Source organism: Solanum pennellii, chromosome 9 (genome assembly GCF_001406875.1).
Source record: "Solanum pennellii chromosome 9, SPENNV200".
Taxonomy (NCBI): Eukaryota; Viridiplantae; Streptophyta; class Magnoliopsida; order Solanales; family Solanaceae; genus Solanum; species Solanum pennellii.
The window spans coordinates 27,450,300-27,468,433 of record NC_028645.1 but is presented as its reverse complement, the minus strand read 5'-3'; the positions used below and the strand labels follow the sequence as shown (position 1 = coordinate 27,468,433).

The 18,134-nt window shown below is 36.9% G+C and overlaps 1 protein-coding gene across 2 annotated transcripts; it reads right to left on the bottom strand.

Annotated features, from left to right (window-relative positions):
• Window positions 1–529: 529 nt before the first annotated feature.
• LOC107030760 (GDSL esterase/lipase At2g30310-like) lies at window positions 530–1,965 on the bottom strand. 2 transcript variants are annotated; one of them, XM_015232016.2, is made up of 3 exons: window positions 1,280–1,965; window positions 945–1,200; window positions 530–874 (listed from the first exon to the last, which is right to left on the bottom strand). In XM_015232016.2, the coding sequence occupies exons 1-3, from the start codon at window positions 1,886–1,888 to the stop codon at window positions 678–680; spliced, it is 1,062 nt and encodes a 353-aa protein (XP_015087502.1). In that variant the 5' UTR covers window positions 1,889–1,965; the 3' UTR covers window positions 530–677. The 2 variants fall into 2 exon arrangements, with proteins under 2 accessions (XP_015087502.1, XP_015087503.1); XM_015232017.2 differs by having other exon boundaries at window positions 530–858.
• Window positions 1,966–18,134: the final 16,169 nt, after the last annotated feature.

Sequence of the window (18,134 nt, the reverse complement as noted above, 5' to 3'; positions counted from 1 at the left end):
CTTTTTGTACTCACTAGTGTAAACCATAAAAAACTGCAGGAATGTACTGCAGTTATCTTAGGTGTGAGTAGTTTTGTTTTCTTTTTAGATTGGTAGGTGTGATTAGTTTTTATTAATGTCCTTGCTTGAATTGGAAGAACATGGTGATTGGTATTACTACTTCAAATGAACATAACTTTGGGTTTCCATCTCTATTGCAATAAATCGAAACAAAACTCATCTTTTCTTTTTAGATTGGTAGGTGTGATTAGTTTTTATTAATGTCCTTGCTTGAATTGGAAGAACATGGTGATTGGTATTACTACTTCAAATGAACATAACTTTGGGTTTCCATCTCTATTGCAATAAATCGAAACAAAACTCATCTTTTCTTTTTAGATTGGTAGGTGTGATTAGTTTTTATTAATGTCCTTGCTTGAATTGGAAGAACATGGTGATTGGTATTACTACTTCAAATGAACATAACTTTGGGTTTCCATCTCTATTGCAATAAATCGAAACAAAACTTTCTTTTGATGAGAAGTGAATATCATATCATAGGAGAGACAAGCTATTATTTTTCTTACTTAAACATTCACTTTAAGTTATTTCATTCATATGGATATTAGTAATAATAATATCCTAGTAGCAGATCTCAGCACCAGGTCATGCTAAAATTTTAAGTTTATATATGTCTATTAATGCCATAATTTGTGATGCCGAAGTTTCTTCATTGCTATATGGGAAAGATGTTGGTAGGCCGATTCACCAGGATGTATACTGTCCCAAAACAAGTATTGAGAAGCATTTTTGCAGACAGGATGATGTTTGTTACAGAATGGACCTGCTTCATATGTGCCAGTGCCACAACAACCACGTCTTGTTTTCAGAAATCCTGTCAAATTGAGCATTTTACATCAGAAATTAAAGGTGTGCATAAAATAAGTAGGGGAAGGGATGTGTACCGTATTTTTTTGGATGGTTGATCATATGCATAAAGGGATGATATGAATCTGAATACACGATGTTGCTTCCTAAAAGGGCGTCCTGTATTTGTTTTAGCAATGTTGCAAGTTTGACATTATAGGATTGGGCATCAAAATTCTCCTCTTTAATGCACTTTCTCATAAATGGGGACTTTGCAGTTATTTGTATTGGAAGACAACCAACAGGAGGAAGCCCAGCAACAAGCATGTTCCGACAACCAAGATTATATAGATCCTGAAAAGGTAATGGAACAATGAGACTCATGACTTGACTTGTAGAGTTATAATTACGTGTTAGAGTTATAATTACATACCTCAACAAAGTTTTGGAGTAGACTCTGTAAAAAATCTTGATATCCTGTTATATTATATTGATGTCTTCTTGTTGGGATATCATAGAAATTGAATATGAAGTCGTTAGTCCCTGCACTTATAACAATCAATGCACGACTAACGAGTTTCTGAGCTTTCTCTTCTCCAATAATAAGTTGGAGGTTCTGTATGTATTGCTCAAAATATTTTATTTGATCAGACATAGGGATTACTTTAGATGCTGTTGTTGTTAGGTCATCATATCCGGAGCCAGCAGATGCAAAGCTGACACCAGTTAGAAGATCATTGTTTGATAGATCTGGTTGTAGGAAAGGAGGAATGTATTCTTTGATCCCTAACATAGATGCCAAAAAATCCGGTACCAGTTTCCCATCCGAAAATCTTCCTGTGGGAATCCGCCCAGGAAAGTTTTCCCCATAAGGACGATGATTACCTTGAAATATTGTAGATATGTAATTGTTATTTCCAGTATCAACTGTTGAATCTCCAAAGATGAGAATGGCAGGGAACTTGGGCACCGATTTCGCATTGATGATGATGCAATGTTGGACCAAAAGAATGAAAGCAAAACAGGTAATAGCAATACCCATGGACGCTAGTTCTTCTTGGCTGTGGAGACAACCCCCTATTATTGTTATATTATTATTTGTAAAACCTTAATTGGGAAGTAACGGAAAAATTTAGTTGAGCAAATGGCATAAGAAAATACAGATTTTAAAGTAAAAGTAGTACTACTAGTGGATAAGACTTCATTAATAGCTTATTATAGCATGAGTATTAGTAAAAGCAATATGGTCTCTTCTTTCATCTAGTCAACTTATTCATTATTCAATGAGGGCAACCACTAATTACTCCCCAATTCAATTATAGGATTTTATTTTATTCATATCTTTACGCAATTTTATTATTTGCTTGTCATTAACTTAAAAGAATAATATATTTTTAAAAATATATTGTTTATCTAATAAAACATACCAATTTAAATATATTTACTGCTTTATTAATTATTGCATCATATTCAAATCTTTCCCTCGGATTAGATAAAGGAAAAATGGTCTCATATACTACTCAACTTTATGATTTAAAATTTATATATCTCTCGTTATAAAAGTGGTACATATATCCTTATTATTACAAAAGTGGTTCATATATATACCTACCATTACTAAAGGGCCTCACATATATCATTTTCGTCTAATGGTAGTAAAATAATTCATTTTAAATTAGTATATTCTTAAGAAATTCATATATGGGAATATATGACCCATCTAGCAAAGTTCAAGGTATATTTGATCTTTCTAATGAGTCAAGGATTTCAGAAAGATAGGCTTCAAGTTCACCAAAAGTAATATCCTCAATGCTTATTCATATCCTTTTCTGATTAAAATTTGTTTGTATTTCAGTTACGAGAGAAGAAAGATGATATGGAGATGAAAGATATGAAAAGGAGCCAAAAAATTTGGAAATGTAGGAAAAAGTGGCACCTCTAAAACGATTTAGGTGAAACTAGAGCCTAACACGTGTGTCATAAGGTTCTAAGTTCCTTAAATGGTTATTTATGTTTTTAATAGGAAGTGTGTTAAATCTGGTTGAGTTTTGAAGACTAACATCAAGGGACGTTCAAGAGGTTGGACGACTAGACGTCTATGTGCTTATGTGAGTTCTTGTGTGCCTTGGCATGTTTGGTGAGCTGTTTGGAGCCCAAATTGATGGTGGAGGTTCCTAAGAGTTAGATGAACATTTAAAGGGGTTTAACGTCTGGGTATGACTCCACCTAGGACCCACGAGGGGCCCTAGAAGAGGACCCCAACAATTAGGCAGAATCTGCCAAAAACTGGGCAGTCTACCACCCCTCATCAACGGACCGTAGTCATGTTGACACCCTGTCGTTTGGGGGGGGGGCGTAGTTCCACACTTAGTGGGAGATTAGACCCCATGAAAGGAGTCTCTGATGCAATCGACACCCTAGAAGGAGGGGCTATTCGATCAAACGACGCCCAATATCTAGGGGTCGTCAATTGGCACCTATGAAAAACTGTCACAAATCTGCCAAGACTTGGGGTGTTTTAGTAAATTCACCAAAGTATTTTATGAACTAAGGATGACTATTTTAGGGTCTTTAGGGTATCTTAAAAGGTTTTATACTCCTACACTTAGGTTAGACTTCATTTTCAAATATTTAAAACCTTCTCTCAAGAAAGAACTCTCTCAAACTCACATAGGAGCTAGAACTCAAGAAAGGGCTAGTAGAGAAGGTGGTGGACGTTTTATTCATCAAAATTTAGTGGTTTTCTTCTTATTGAGGTATGGTAGTTCATCCTTGAACTTTGTTTCATTCAAAGAGTCATTCAAAAGAGATTTCAAAAAGGGGTTTTAAACCCCAACTTCTTCTATCTTTGACTCTAAGCATGAGTCTTTGCATGAAAATGTTTTAAGGACTCAAATATGTTGTTTTTAGTGTTAGTTGGCGATTTAATGTTAAAAATTTAATGAGACCATGTCTATGCTTATTATCACTTTTAGCTTATGAAATGGGTTTAATGAACATGACTAGATAATGTTAGAACTATGGTTTCTTTATGATTATATTGTGATTAGATACTGTCTTAAGGGCTATTTTATGATGAATTATTGGAGAAACTTAGAATAGGTGGTAAAAGCTTGGATGGATGATAAGTTGGTTATACTGTTTAGTTCTCATTATGATATGCTCTTGAGTGGTATGGTCAACCTTTGGTGGCGGTGTTTATTTGAAGAATATGGATATATATATGAATATGTATTGTGAGTATGGTCTTGAAGGCTTAATATGTGAAGTTAAGTGATAACGATGATGTTCATGTTGATATGCTTTATGAAGCTTGAATTGTATATTTTTGTAGAGATTATGTCTAAGTGAAGTATATGCATATTTAAAGCATGTAAGTGAAGTATATGCATATGTAAAGCATGCTAGTGTGTGATATATGATGAATGAAGGTATGCGCCTGTTTAGGAGTCAATGATATGAAATTGGTGATTATGTGAAAGATGTGCTCACATGTACTCACACACACACTTCGAATGAATGGATGAAGTAATGCCTGTGAATGGGGGATTTTAGAGAAATCTTCGTAAGTAGAGATTAAGTGTCTAGACCATCCCTACTATCCCTATAGTATGAAAATTAAGGGGAGTTTTGGGGTGAACACTCTTCGTGAGTTGAGATGAAGTGTTTAGTAGCAACCTCACTATTCCCAAGAGATTTCTAAGTTAGGTTAGAGGATGGATACCCATGGTGAGTTGAGATGTGGTGCCCAATAGTTACCCTTAACCTTTAGTAATGAACTGTTTAAGATCGAGAGGATTTGAAGAAGGGGTGGGTACACTTCGTGAGTAGAGATGATGTATCCAATGTACCTCTTGAGATGAGTTCTCCTCGTTTGAAGATGAATGTGTCACTTAGAAGCAATATCCTTATCCCTTAACTATGCGTCCGCATACGAGTAACTATTGGAAACCCCATGTAAAGGCTCAAAAACGACTCTACCTTAGGCAAGTGGGGACCCCTCATCCACTAGAGGTTAATATCGGGATTCCGTGTCTAGCTCTCATGGTCTATGTCGGTTAAAGCTAGCCCCCACAAAAGTAAGAAATGAACTAGATTTTCTAAAGGGTGTACTACTTAGGGTAGGTGGTGGTGGTGAACACTCTTCGTGAGTTGAGATGAAGTGTTTAGTAGCAACCTCACTATTCCCAAAAGCTTTCTAAGTTAGTTTGGAGGATAGATACACATGGTGAGTTGATATGTGGTGCCCAATAGTTACCCTTAACCTTTAGTAATGAATGTTTAAGACTCAGTGGGGGATTTATTCTTAGCACCGAGAGGATTTGAAGAAGGGGTGGGTACATTTCGTGAGTAGAGATGATGTATCCAATGTACCTCTTGAGATGAGTGCTCCTCGTTAGAAGATGAATGAGTCACTTAGAAGCAATCTCCTTATCCTTAACTATGCGCCGGCATAGGAGTAGCTATTGGAACCATGTAAAGGCTCAAGAATGACCCTACCTTAGGCAAGTGGGGATCCCTCATCCGGTAGGGGTTAATACCGGGATTCCATGTCTAGATCTCATGGTCTATGTTGGCTAAAGCTATCCCCTACAAAAATAAGTAATGAACTAGGCCTTCTAAAGGGTGTATGTACTACTTAGGGTAGGTGGTGACATGGGACGCTATCTACTCATAGCACAAGTAGACATTTGGAGGGAGTCTTGGTGAGTCTTTATATGAATACATGAATGGGTATTTATGCAATGTAAATGAAGTTATGTGATTTAGTATCTTTGATGTTGAGTGTGGGCTTGTTACCCGTGTAAATTAAGCCTATAGTTGGTAATCTTGAGGATCACTTAGGTGTGTATTGAAGGGATTATATGGGCAGTTTCTTCATGTCTTACCTTAGTGAGTCTTATGATAACTTTGGATAGGGAAACTTCAAGGGAAATAATCTCACTGTGTAAGTGGTATTGGAAATGAGTTCACTGTGAGATAAAAAGAAGTAGTTTCATTGTAAGGTGTAGTTTGGTGCTAAAATTATGGAAGTTTCATCTTATGTGCTAAATGATGATTTATATGTTGTTTTACTTCTATAATCATGAAGTTTTTACTTATATATCATGAAAGCTTTATTTCAACTTAAATGTCCCTTTTCATGTGTTTTTTCATATGCGATACTTAGTACGATATTTGTACTAACCCCATACTTTTGTATATTCTATAAGTATAGGTTGGAAGCAAGTTAAAGTCTAGAAGGCAAGGTTGGGAAGTTGACTCTCTCAAGACTCGGTATGTCCTCATATATTCGAGGACACAGTATATGTGTCTTTAGTTCTCTTTTAAGACTTGTATAAGACTTATTATGTATTTTCTTTCAATGTAAAGGGCCGTGTACCTAAGATATTTAAGTTGTGTCTTTAAGGTGACTTGTGACGAAGAGATATATCCTTAATATTTATAAAAGATATTTCCGTATTATTATTAATGTCGTGAAAATTTTTAATTCCACACTACTTTTCTTATCATATGTAAAGAACGATAGTTAAGAGGTTTTTACAAGACCCCGGAAGGTCAAGTACGCCTTGTGACGACTCAAGAGTGCTCCCTTCTTCTAGGGTGTACTTTCTGGTCATGAAGCTATCACTCTAGGTGACTAAGCATATCGCCAAGTGGAAAAACCATCTTTGAAAGTCACCTTTAATAACCCTTGAGTCTATCTCAATTTTGCGAAATAAGGTATGTCGGTGCATCACTAGAGGTCATTTGTGACGCCGAATGAAGCAGACACCTAAAGAAAAATTTTGGTGCATGGAGAAACTCTTCGGTGAATCTATGAACCCTTTGGCTAGCCTAATTGAATTCTCCAAGATGACTTGAATGTAAATTTTGTGATGAATTTTGTTAGTGTACAAATAGCTTTTTGAAGTGAGAGACATCTATTACAATTTTGTATTTTCTAGTAGTTTTCTACAAAACCCTCTACTATTGGGAAATAAGATTGTATTTTAAAATTGGGTAGAATCATCTTGTGTTTGAAGGTTTTGAAGATTTAAATCATAGGATTCCAATTAGAGTTGGTATTATGGATGAGAACGTTGGTATTTTTCTGTTAGTTTTTACTATGAGTAGCTAAACCCCCTCGATTCTTAATGTATCGATGACTTATATGTGATTGAGTGTTGTTTAATTGTGTATTGAATTTACTTTTGTTAATGTATCGATATTGACCATCCTGGTCATTTATGTATGTTAGAGTATTTTTACTACTTTGCCCTCTCCGTAGCTACCTTGTTCTATTTGTGTGGTGCTGGGATTTATGGCATGCTTCTCGAGGTGGTCGGGAGGTATGTGCGAGTTTCCTCTTTATTAAAGTTTTAGAAGACTTTGCCATTATCTTGAAAATCTGATGTAGTATGAGACTTTTGTCATTTTCAATAATCTCTGAAGGGTCCATATTGGTCAAGTGGCATGGTTAGTTTGGGTACTGATAACACTCAAACTACTCAAACCAATGAAATGAGTAGGCGGTCGTTGTCAATAAAATTACCCAATTAAGATTCAGGGTCGAATCCCACAAGGAACAATGCAATGGCAAGGATCCAATGAATGAATTAAAATGCATCTCTATATAAATATTTTAATTTTCGTGAAGGGAAACCTGGGCTGGTCATTCCACCAAAATGTAATTAGTAGTTTCGACATTAAGTAGGAAACACAAACTTAATAAAACAAGGATTAAACCAAATTAAGTAGATATAGGGGTGTAAGGGAGTGCATTAATACACATTAGGGGTAAAATTGCATTGCTTAGTGATGATTAATAACTATGAATAAGTTGGGTCATTTTGATGACACTTATCTTATTCCGGTCTGATAACATCAGTTCATATCTCCTTTCGGTATCATCTATGTGTAAAACTAAGCAACCCAACACCTTGCTTCAATCACCTTTATTTAGATAGGCTGCAAACATTAAGTTAATCACCTATTCTTGTTGGTCTTTTTTAAGAACCAATTAAAGATAGAAGAAAGAATTAAGTAGGACACCTTGTTCCTGAATACTCACATGCTAAATAACTCAATTCATAAAAATCAACCAGAAAAACCAGAGCAACACAACATACCTACTAATTCACTTCAAAACCCAACCGAATAATTACACCCCTAGATATTGTGGTTATTGTGGTTTTAGCCAACCATTACTAAAAGTGCAGAAATTATACCCTTCATGATATTAGCCACGGGTAACATGAAATTAATCGATTGTAATCAATACTCATTTCGATTTCACCCTCAAATTGTTAATTACAAGGATGAAATTATAAACCTCCACATTGGAAATTTATCTTTAGAGTTTCTCTGTCAAGTTTCTAAGTGAAAATACTAATAAATATATGGAACTCCTTCTTTATCTCTCTTCTCAGGTATTTATACTTTTCAAAAGGATTCTTGTGCATTGTATTCGGCGACATTAGTCGGGCTCACCAACCACTCGGTGGATTGCCATTCTTGTCATTTAACTCTCCCCCTTTACTGGCTTCAGGTTTCAAGTGTTTGAACCTTAGATGGTAGACTCGATGGAATCCTCCTTTCACATCTGATTGTTCTCTAATTATCACCTTTATTCAGCTTTTGAACCTTCATTTTTTTACAAGCACTGTCACATTAGGCGATGGAACACATGTTCGCCTTCCTTAATTTTCGGATCATCGATGTGTCTCTTATTCTCCCTTTTGAACGTAACACTTGGGCCTTACATCTGTCCATTTTGGCGAGTCACCCATTTTGTTTGGTTATCATGCTTTTTTCACTCTCAATCATTCATTTTCTACTCTTTTAAATTTTCTTGTCCTTTCTTTCAATCCTTCATCCTTGCCTTGTCCCTTTTAGCTTTCATGGCTACAAACTATAAAGATATTATTAAAATAGGACAACAATAGACATTGAAGACGTGAATTGTTGGGTCCTAAGGCTTTCAACACGATTTTGAGCCGTTAGATGAGATATCTTTGGAAGTTTGGCAAAAATTGACTTCGGTCTGTATTTATGGTAAACATGCTTGGATAGGAATTCCATCAATATGCTTTGATCTACAATTACAAGTTGGTATTGGTATGACCTTTTGTTGGATCTCAAGGTGATCGAGATAATTTTTTGGGATTTTTCATTTTTTTGACTTTGGTCAACTTTCTAATAAGACAACCTCTATTGGTGGATTCATTGATTCCATTAAGTGAAAAATATGAATTTTGGTGGGGTAGCATAATTATTTTGTATTCAAGGGGTTTTGAACAAATCCCAAGCCCCTATTGGGGGTACTTTCTTAACATTGAACTGTGTTAATTCAGTAGATACTGGTGCACCACAAAGTTGTTCTTCTTGTCCATGGCTTACCACGATCATAGAGGGGTTGTCGTTTGTTCTCTACATCTGTAATCTCCCAAACATGTTCACAAAGGTGTTGGTTCTTGAACTTCACATTCATGGAAGAAGCTCCACTCGCTAATCTCCACTTGTATTCCCTCAATGTTCATGAGCATGATGTCAGGTTCATGGATAGGCATATGGATTTTCCTCTACTTCCGTGGATTTAAGCGACTGGTTGTTATAACACCCCATTTAACATTCAACATGCATTTTTAAAAATAATAAAGGTCCTAAGGCAATTTGAAGTGAATCCTCAAGGTGATTTCATTTGGGTTTGTCTGTAAATCATCATTGGAGTGAGTGGGCATGTCGCGGGGTCATTAATTCATACGATATTATTGTAAGTTTGTGTATGAATTCCCCTATTTATTCCTCCTTTTGAATTCTTAAAGCTTGCAATTGGTGGGTTTTTTTAGGCTTAATCACTACTTGGATTATGCTTATATTTGGGGCACAAATTCCTTGAGCTTGTTGACATCTTATGACTTAGTTGAATATGTGATTTTGTATGCAGGTTTCACAATTGTATTTTGACACAATTTCCATTACTAAATTCTTTTATTGATATGAGTGTTGTTTGTTTGTTTGACTTTCTTGATACGCTCAAATTTACTTCTTGAAAAGAAGTAAAAGCGGTCGCATCAAGTAAAGAACCCAATTAGTGAGGTTGGGATCGTTCCCATGAGGAAAATGGTTCAGACTTAACTTTATTCTATTATTACTTCTATTTAGTCAATTATTTTCCAAAAAAAAAAAAAACTAAAGGGGAGTTTTGATTAGTAAAGCAATTAGATAAATTAAAGTAAACTAGTGACATGTTCAAGTATTGGAGTTTAATCAAGTAATGAGAATAACTAGGGCGTAAGTGTTCCCCACAGGCTCCTAACTCGGTAATTCTAGCTATAACAATCCTTTCCTAGTATCTTGCATGCAAAGTGATAAGTTAGATATCTCTAAATCCTTAGTCCGGCATCTAGAGAATCTCACTCCGTACCTTGGTCCGGCTACATAAGTTGCTTTACTAAACCTTATCTTTACCTCATATTAAGCATCATATTCGATATTTGACTAAGTTGTTACTTCGTACCAACCGACACTAGCCTATTATATAGTATACACAAAATCTATGTTGATAATTCTTTTCCTATTATCTACCTCCTTGGTCCGGCAAGTAGCAATAAGGCGAGTTCTAACGTTGGCCATCCGTTAAAAAGACTTCTAAGCGAAAGAATTAGCAATACATGCAAGACACTATTCTAGAATTGTTATTTTAGCAAGATTTTACCTTATTATTTACCCATGGTTCCCACAACCCAAGTTATGGAGTTTAGTTACCAATGCTAATAATCACACAATTCATATTGATAATATAAGAATTCATGCACTTACTTTTATGAGAATGAAGAAAATCCAGAAATTCACTTGAATAATTCACAAAAACACCAACAATTGATTCCGGAAAAGTATGATCAAATACTAAAATCAAGAGTTCAATACTTAAACAAGAGAACTAAAAAATATCCAAAAGTCTAACCCTAAAAACGAGTTTTATCAAACTATTTATAATAAAATAAAACCTAATAAAAGAAGGACTCTATTTAAGGAAAATCTTTCCAAAACGCGTCTGAATCGACGATCCCTGCGACGGACCATCATGGGCTCCGTCATTCCATACTTGGCATAATTTTCTGTTGCTGTCTTCATCAACTCTCTGTTACCCTCGACGGACAGATATGACGGATCGTTGCAAGCACGACGGTCCGTCGAGGGGTTTCGTTCCACAACACTTAGAAACTCCTTGAAATTGGGTACCGGAACTACTCTCTTACAACCACGACGAATATGCAGAAAGGACCGTCGTGTCTATGACGGTCCGTCATGAGCTTCCGTAGTCCCACACTTGGTCATACTTCCCCAACTTCTTTTAGTAGCCATTTTCATCTCACTACGGTGCCACCTACGGACCGTTACAGTAACAACGGACCGTCGTGGGCTCCGTAAGTGGTCACTTCTACAATTTCTGCTCGAATCCTCCGCGTTCTCGTTTGGAAAGATTTCCTGCAAATAAAGATAAACCTACATCAAAAATCAATACAAAAAGGCTTTAGGAACACACTAAACTTAAGGAAAGGACATTGAGAGTACCGTGAAACCACGGTACATCAACACCCTCAACTTAAATTCGTTGTTTGTCCTCAAGCGACACACTATGACTCAGTACAAAATATTTGTACAAGAGTATCCGTCTTTTAGTTTTCACAATCATTTGGCTATCAATCCTGATTATTCTGATTATGTTCATGCATGCTATCACTACTAGGCTTGAATTATGTGGATCAGACCATGACATAGACTCACCACAACCTGACACCTATCCTCTTCGATCTCTCACCTAGGTGCTAATTTTTCCGATATTGCAACTAGTGTCCTCACTTCAAAATAATATCCTCATTTTTCACATAATGATTTCTGTTTGAGTATAACGATTACTTTTCAACACTCGCTGTCAGAACAACTTCACAACTCATTTATACATATTGCCATAGGCTTGCCCTTATTTTCACTGCTTTAAGTTTGCCATAACAACTCTTAGGATCACGATAGGCTCAGGATAAGGTATGGTATATTTGCGTATATCTTAGTGACTTGTTTCCCTCCTTGACATATCGGTTAAGCGTCCTACCTTTTCATCATTTTATTCTGCCCTTTTTCTTATATTCTTTCACCTTGCTATTTTCCCTTCTTTCTTCTTTTGTGTAAGTGACTCTTTTCTTTTATTGCTTGAATTTACTATTATTATTTTTTTTATTTCACTTTTCTTTCAAATTTTCTTGTGTCACTTTTCTTTTGTTCTTTCTCTCTCTTTGTTCTTTCAACCCCACTTTCCGGAGCATTCCTCATAATAGCCACCCTCAACTCATGGCTTTGCCATGAGTCAAAGTACACAATACCCAAAGTTGGGTCAGGTCCACGACAAGGTTGTTTTCTGCATTAGCCACCCTCAGCTTATGCTTTTGGCATAAGCTGAGGTGCACATGTCCAAAGAGGGACGAGGGCCAACACATTGTTCCCAGAAAAGATCAGTTGGGGTGAAAAAGAAAGGTATATTTTAAGCTTAAATCATTTGGATCAAAAAGGGATAAATTTCATTCGGTTTTCTGTTATTTAGGCTAAAGATTGACTATATTTAATAAAGGCCTATGATCCTTTCCTAATTGTCTATTACGACTTACTTTTAGCAGGACTAACCAGGCAAGTTCTAGCTCAGTACAAATAGTGGACTATTCAAATTTTCCTCACACTCACTTGACATCTCATTACTCTACCAGATTATCAGACACCTAGTTCGAGTCTTAGATTTAGGGTCATGCAGTGGTGTATCTCTATGTTATCCTTAGAGCCACACATTTATCAATTACAATGCCTAGTCATGCATAATTTTCATTACATCAGGATATCATTTTTGTTTTAGTCATCATGCTTCAGAGTTATACTATGTACACAAGATATAGACATGCTGGTTCAACAATAAAAATCTTTAGTCTCTTGGGGAAAAAGAACACAGGAAAGAAAACCCCAAAAGAGGATCGTGAGTTGGGCTACTCAGACTTCACCCTAGCACTCACTCTCCATTTACCCCACCCCAAAAAAAAGATATGCAATTGTCCCCAATGCATAAAAGAATCCAAAATAATAGAGTGGTAAGTGAAGCAAACTAAGGCGCAAAGCGCCGTCGATCAACAAGCTGGTGGGTTCGGTGTCCCGGAACCCACTCCCTCTGTAGTCTGCACACCCTCAGTAGTGTCCTCATCAACAACACCCTCAGTAGTTCCTCTCTCAACAATCACAACACCATCAGTAGTGCTCTTCTATTCCTCAATAACTCTTGAGCTAGACGCCCCAGCAGCCAACTCCATATCCCTCAACTGACAGGCCTCCTCATCAGCAATCGAGGCTCTCCTCGCAGCCTCCAACTCTCGGTGCTCCCTCTTGTTTGCCCTAGCCTCATCCTCATTTCGACCTCTACGCCTCTTGGCATGCTCTTGTGGTGGAGGTGGTGGTACTGTAGCAGTGGAGAATAAGGCCACCAAAATAGTATCCCCGGCAGCGGCGCCAAAATTTGATACGCTCAAATTTACTTCTCGAAAAGAAGTAAAAGCGGTCGCATCAAGTAAAGAACCCAACTAGTGAGGTTGTGATCGTTCCCACGAGGAAATGGTTCAAACTTAACTTTATTCTATTATTACTTCTATTTAGTCAATTATTTTCCAAAAAACAAATAACTAAAGGGGAGTTTTGATTGATAAAAGCAATTACCTAAATTAAAGTAAACTAGTGACAGGTTCAAGTATTGGAGTTTAATCAAGTAATGACAGTAACTAGGGCGTAAGTGTTCCCCACATGCTCCTAGCTCGGTAATTCTAAGTATAACAATCCTTTCCTAGTATCTTGCATGCAAAGTGATAAGTTAGGTATCTCTAAATCCTTGGTCCGACATTTAGAGAATCTCACTCCGCACCTTGGTTCGGCTACCTGTGTTGCTTTACTAAACCTTATCTTTACCTCATATTAAGCATCATATTCGGTATTTGACTAAGTTGTTAGTTTGTACCAATCGACACTAGCATATTAGATAGTATACACTAAATCTATGTTGATAATTCTTTTCCTATTATCTACCTCTTTGGTCCGGCAAGTAGCAATAAGGCGAGTTCTAACGTTGGACATCCGCTTCTAAGCATAAGAATTAACAATACATACAAGACACTATTCTAGAATTGTTATTTTAGCTAGATTTTACCTTATTATTTACCCATGTTTCCCACAACCCTAGTTATGGAGTTTAGTTACCCATGCTTATAATCACACAATTCATATTGATAATATAAGAATTCATGCACTTACTTATATGAGAATGAAGAAAATCCAGAAATTCACTTGAATAATTCACAAAAACACCAACAATTGATTCCGGAAAAGTATGATCAAATACCAAAATCAAGTGTTCAATACTTAAAAAAGAGAACTAAAAAATATCCAAAAGTCTAACCCCAAAAATGAGGTTTTTTGAACTATTTATAATAAATAAAACCTAATAAAAGAAGGACTTCATTTAAGGCAAATCTGTCCAAAACGCGTCTGAATCGACGATCCCTGCGACGGACCGTCATGGACATGACGGACCGTCCTGGGCTCCATCATTCCATACTTGGCATAATTTTCTGCTGCTTTCTTCATCAAATCTCTGTTACCCTCGACGGAAAGATATGACGGACCGTTGCAAGCACGACGGTTCGTCGAGGGATTCCGTTCCACAACACCTAGACACTTCTTGAAATTGGGTACTGGAACTACTCTCTGACAACCACGACGAATATGCAGGACGGACCGTCGTGGCTATGACGGTCCGTCATGAGTTTCCTTAGTCCCACACTTGGTCAGACTTCCCCAACTTCCTTCAGTTGCCATTTTCATCTCACTATGGTGCCACCTACGGACCATCACAGTCACGACGGACCGTCGTGGGCTCCGTAAGTGGTCACTTCTGCAATTTCTGCTCAAATCCTCCGCGTTCTCCTTTGGACAGATTTCCTGCAAATAAAGAGAATCCTACATCAAAAATCAATACAAAAAAGGCTTTAGACACACACTAAACTTAAGGAAAAACATCTGGTTTAGCAGTTCGAGTGTGGTTTTGACCTCGAGGTAGGTTACAGTTTCACTTCTTTTAGAATTAGCTGAGTCAGTTTTTATATATATAGATTTATGTTTATTGTTAGGAGGGTTTTAGGATTAGATTCTAGGTTTACATGATTCTTAGACTCTATATGTCCATTTATGTGTTACTTAGCTTAGTTTTTAGCCGATAAACCCTAGTGTAGGTTGATCTTTGATCTTGGGGCTGCTTTAATATCCTTAGAAAGCTTTAGGTGCGTGGAAACTTAGGTTGCAATGTGTTCCATTGTTTTTGTTTGATTATGTGTTCATAGTTGTTTTTTAAATATTTTATTTCATAAACATTGTTATTGTTTGTTCTGAGGCCGTGGACTTGGACGAGTGGGAGTTCCAGTTAGTACGTTTGTAAAATGTCGACTGTTACTTGCATGATTATTTGATGTGTTTATTTCAATATGGTTGTTCATTTTATTTTGCATTGAATCAGTCATTTAGTGCTTGCATTTTACTTGTTTGTTCTTGAAAAACCTTGGGCAATCTTTATTTGAGGAATGAAAATGGTTTTTGCTACATTTTCCCCACTTGTCGAGCTCAGATGAAGATAATCACTCTTTTAGCTAAAGGAATCAATTTTCTGGGAAAGGTGTATCATTGCAGAATTTTGATGAGTTAAAATGGAAGATATATGGTTTCATAAGTTTGTGTACATATTGGGATCAATTGTGAACTAATAAGCTCGAGATATCATTGTGAGAGCCTTGTTGACAAAAACTTTTTGTTATGCTTATATTGCATTGGCTTGGTTGATGAGTTTGAGGTATTATTCCGCGAGACTCAATATTTTTTCCGGGTTTCTACTTTTATGTATTGATCATACTACATTGTATCACCTTACTTGATTGACTTGGTTGTAATTGTTAAGTCTATTATCAATACCTATCAAAGTTTTATTTGATTCAATCTTTTCCGCTGTATTAGATTTGGTTGTTAAAGTAGTTCCTTAGATTTAATCAAGTTTGTTATACATCATACTTGCATTTATGTTGATGTGTTACAATTAGATAAAATCATCCAAGTTTGCATATTCTCAAATCTCTTTATGGTATCAGTGCCCCTAAAAAATTCTCACGAGTCTGATCCAATTTTTTCCTCTTCTCTCTCCTCTTCAAAAACATGGTTTTACCTGCTACCACCAGTGACAGTGTTGCTGCAGCCCCAACTGCTACTCATATAGTACAGTTCGATCGTGCTGCACAATTACTCATCAAACTGCAAGATAACCTCAACTTTGAGACCTGGAAGGCGCAACTAGTGATGCTACTCAATGAACACAAGTTCATTGGCATCTAACTGGTGCCAAATCTACTCCGCCAACAACTATCTCACAAGCTGATAGCACTATCTCAAATTCTGAATATGAGATGTGGTTTTTCCAATACCAACTAATTCAATGGGCTATGATTCCATCCATTGACCCCACCATTTCTCCCGCTGTTGCAAGTGCCTCCTAGGCAAAAGTAGCATGGTACCTCCTTCATACCGCTGATGCCAATAGGAGTCACACTCGCATCTTCAGCTTGAAATATCAGTTGCAAAACATAAAAAAGGCCTCCAAGATAGTTCCTACCTGACTACATGAAATCAGACAAATTGTTGATGTTTCTCAAAGTAGCAGGCTCTCCAGTGGCAGATGATGAACTAGTAGTCAAGATGTTGAGTGGCCTAGGTCATGATTACCGTGAAACCACTACAGCTATACGAGCGCATGACACAACTGTAAGCTTTGAGAGCTATTTCAGAAACTCATGGACTATGAACTCTTTCTCAAACATCAGCATTTTGAGAAATCATCCTCCATTATCACGCAACAGTTGCACAAAGAACCAACTTCCATCCCCAACATCAGAAGAATAATCGCCGCCTCCCCAATCAATCTTCTTGTAACACCCGTATCAGAAGCAAACAAAAAAATGCAGATTTTCAGAAGTTGATGGAAACCAACTACAAATTGTCAACTTACGCTCCATTAGTCGACTCCGTATATTGGCCAGCTGACTTCCACTTCTCAGTTGCAAACGACGGTCGACCAGTACAGGCTGTCAGTCGACTTACAGTCTGTCAGCTAACTCCGTCAATTCGCCAGCTGACTTTTAGTTCTAAGTCACAAACAACGGTTCACCAGTATAGACCGTCAGTTGACTTATGGTCCATTAGTCGACTCTGTCAGTTATTAGACAATTTTAAAATCAGGGGTCTTTTGGTCTTTTTCTTGTTCATTTTTCCCCTAAGCTACATCATTTAGACCCTAAATCATGAGGATTTTATAACACCTTTAAAATGACTTAGGTGAAATAAGATCCTAACACATGTGTCGTAAAGTATTAAAGTCCTAAAATGGTTTATAATAGTGTTTTGAGGCAGTGTTTAAATTTTGTAAGTGTTTGGAGGTCAAATGTCCAAGAACATCCAAGAGATTAGAAAGTTAGTCTTGAGACAGGCTTGTGTGTTCTAGTGTGCCTTGGCATGTTTTATGAGTTTCTTGGAGTATATATTGATAGGAGAGGTTCCTAACATCTAGAAGAGCGTGTTTAGGGTTGAATTCCGGGCACGACTTCCTAAGGACCGCCATAGGGGTCCTTGAAGAGGACCCAACCTTAGGCTGGCAAGTTGCCCAGGCAGCAGTAGATTTGTATTTAGTGGGAACCCGTACACGTCGCGGACTTAGTTCATGGAGGGACAAATTTTTGTCCGCGTCACGGACACAAGGCGGACTCTACCCTTTCGAAGTTTATTTTCAAAAATCATGCAGGAGAAGCTCTGCGTCGTGGAGTTGTTTCCCGACGATAACTCCAAAAATTAAAGTTAAGTTTGAGTTGGTTAAAAGGTCTTATAAGTGCAGGGGTCTTTTGGTTATTATGTGAACTAGTTATAGGCAGTTATTGAGCCTTTTTAAATCCTAACTCACCATTGAAATCAAAAACCTCAAGTCCAAAACAAAACCTCTCCATTAATTCTCTCCAAAAGAACCTCCATTGATGAAGATTTGGAGCTTCAAGGAAGAAGAAAAATTTTCCAAGTATTTCTCCATCAATTTAGTGGGATTTTGTTCACAATTAAGGTATAGTGTTTCATCCTTGGATTCTCTTCCATTCAAAGAGTCAATTTCAATGATTTTAAACGATGATCAAAACATGAAT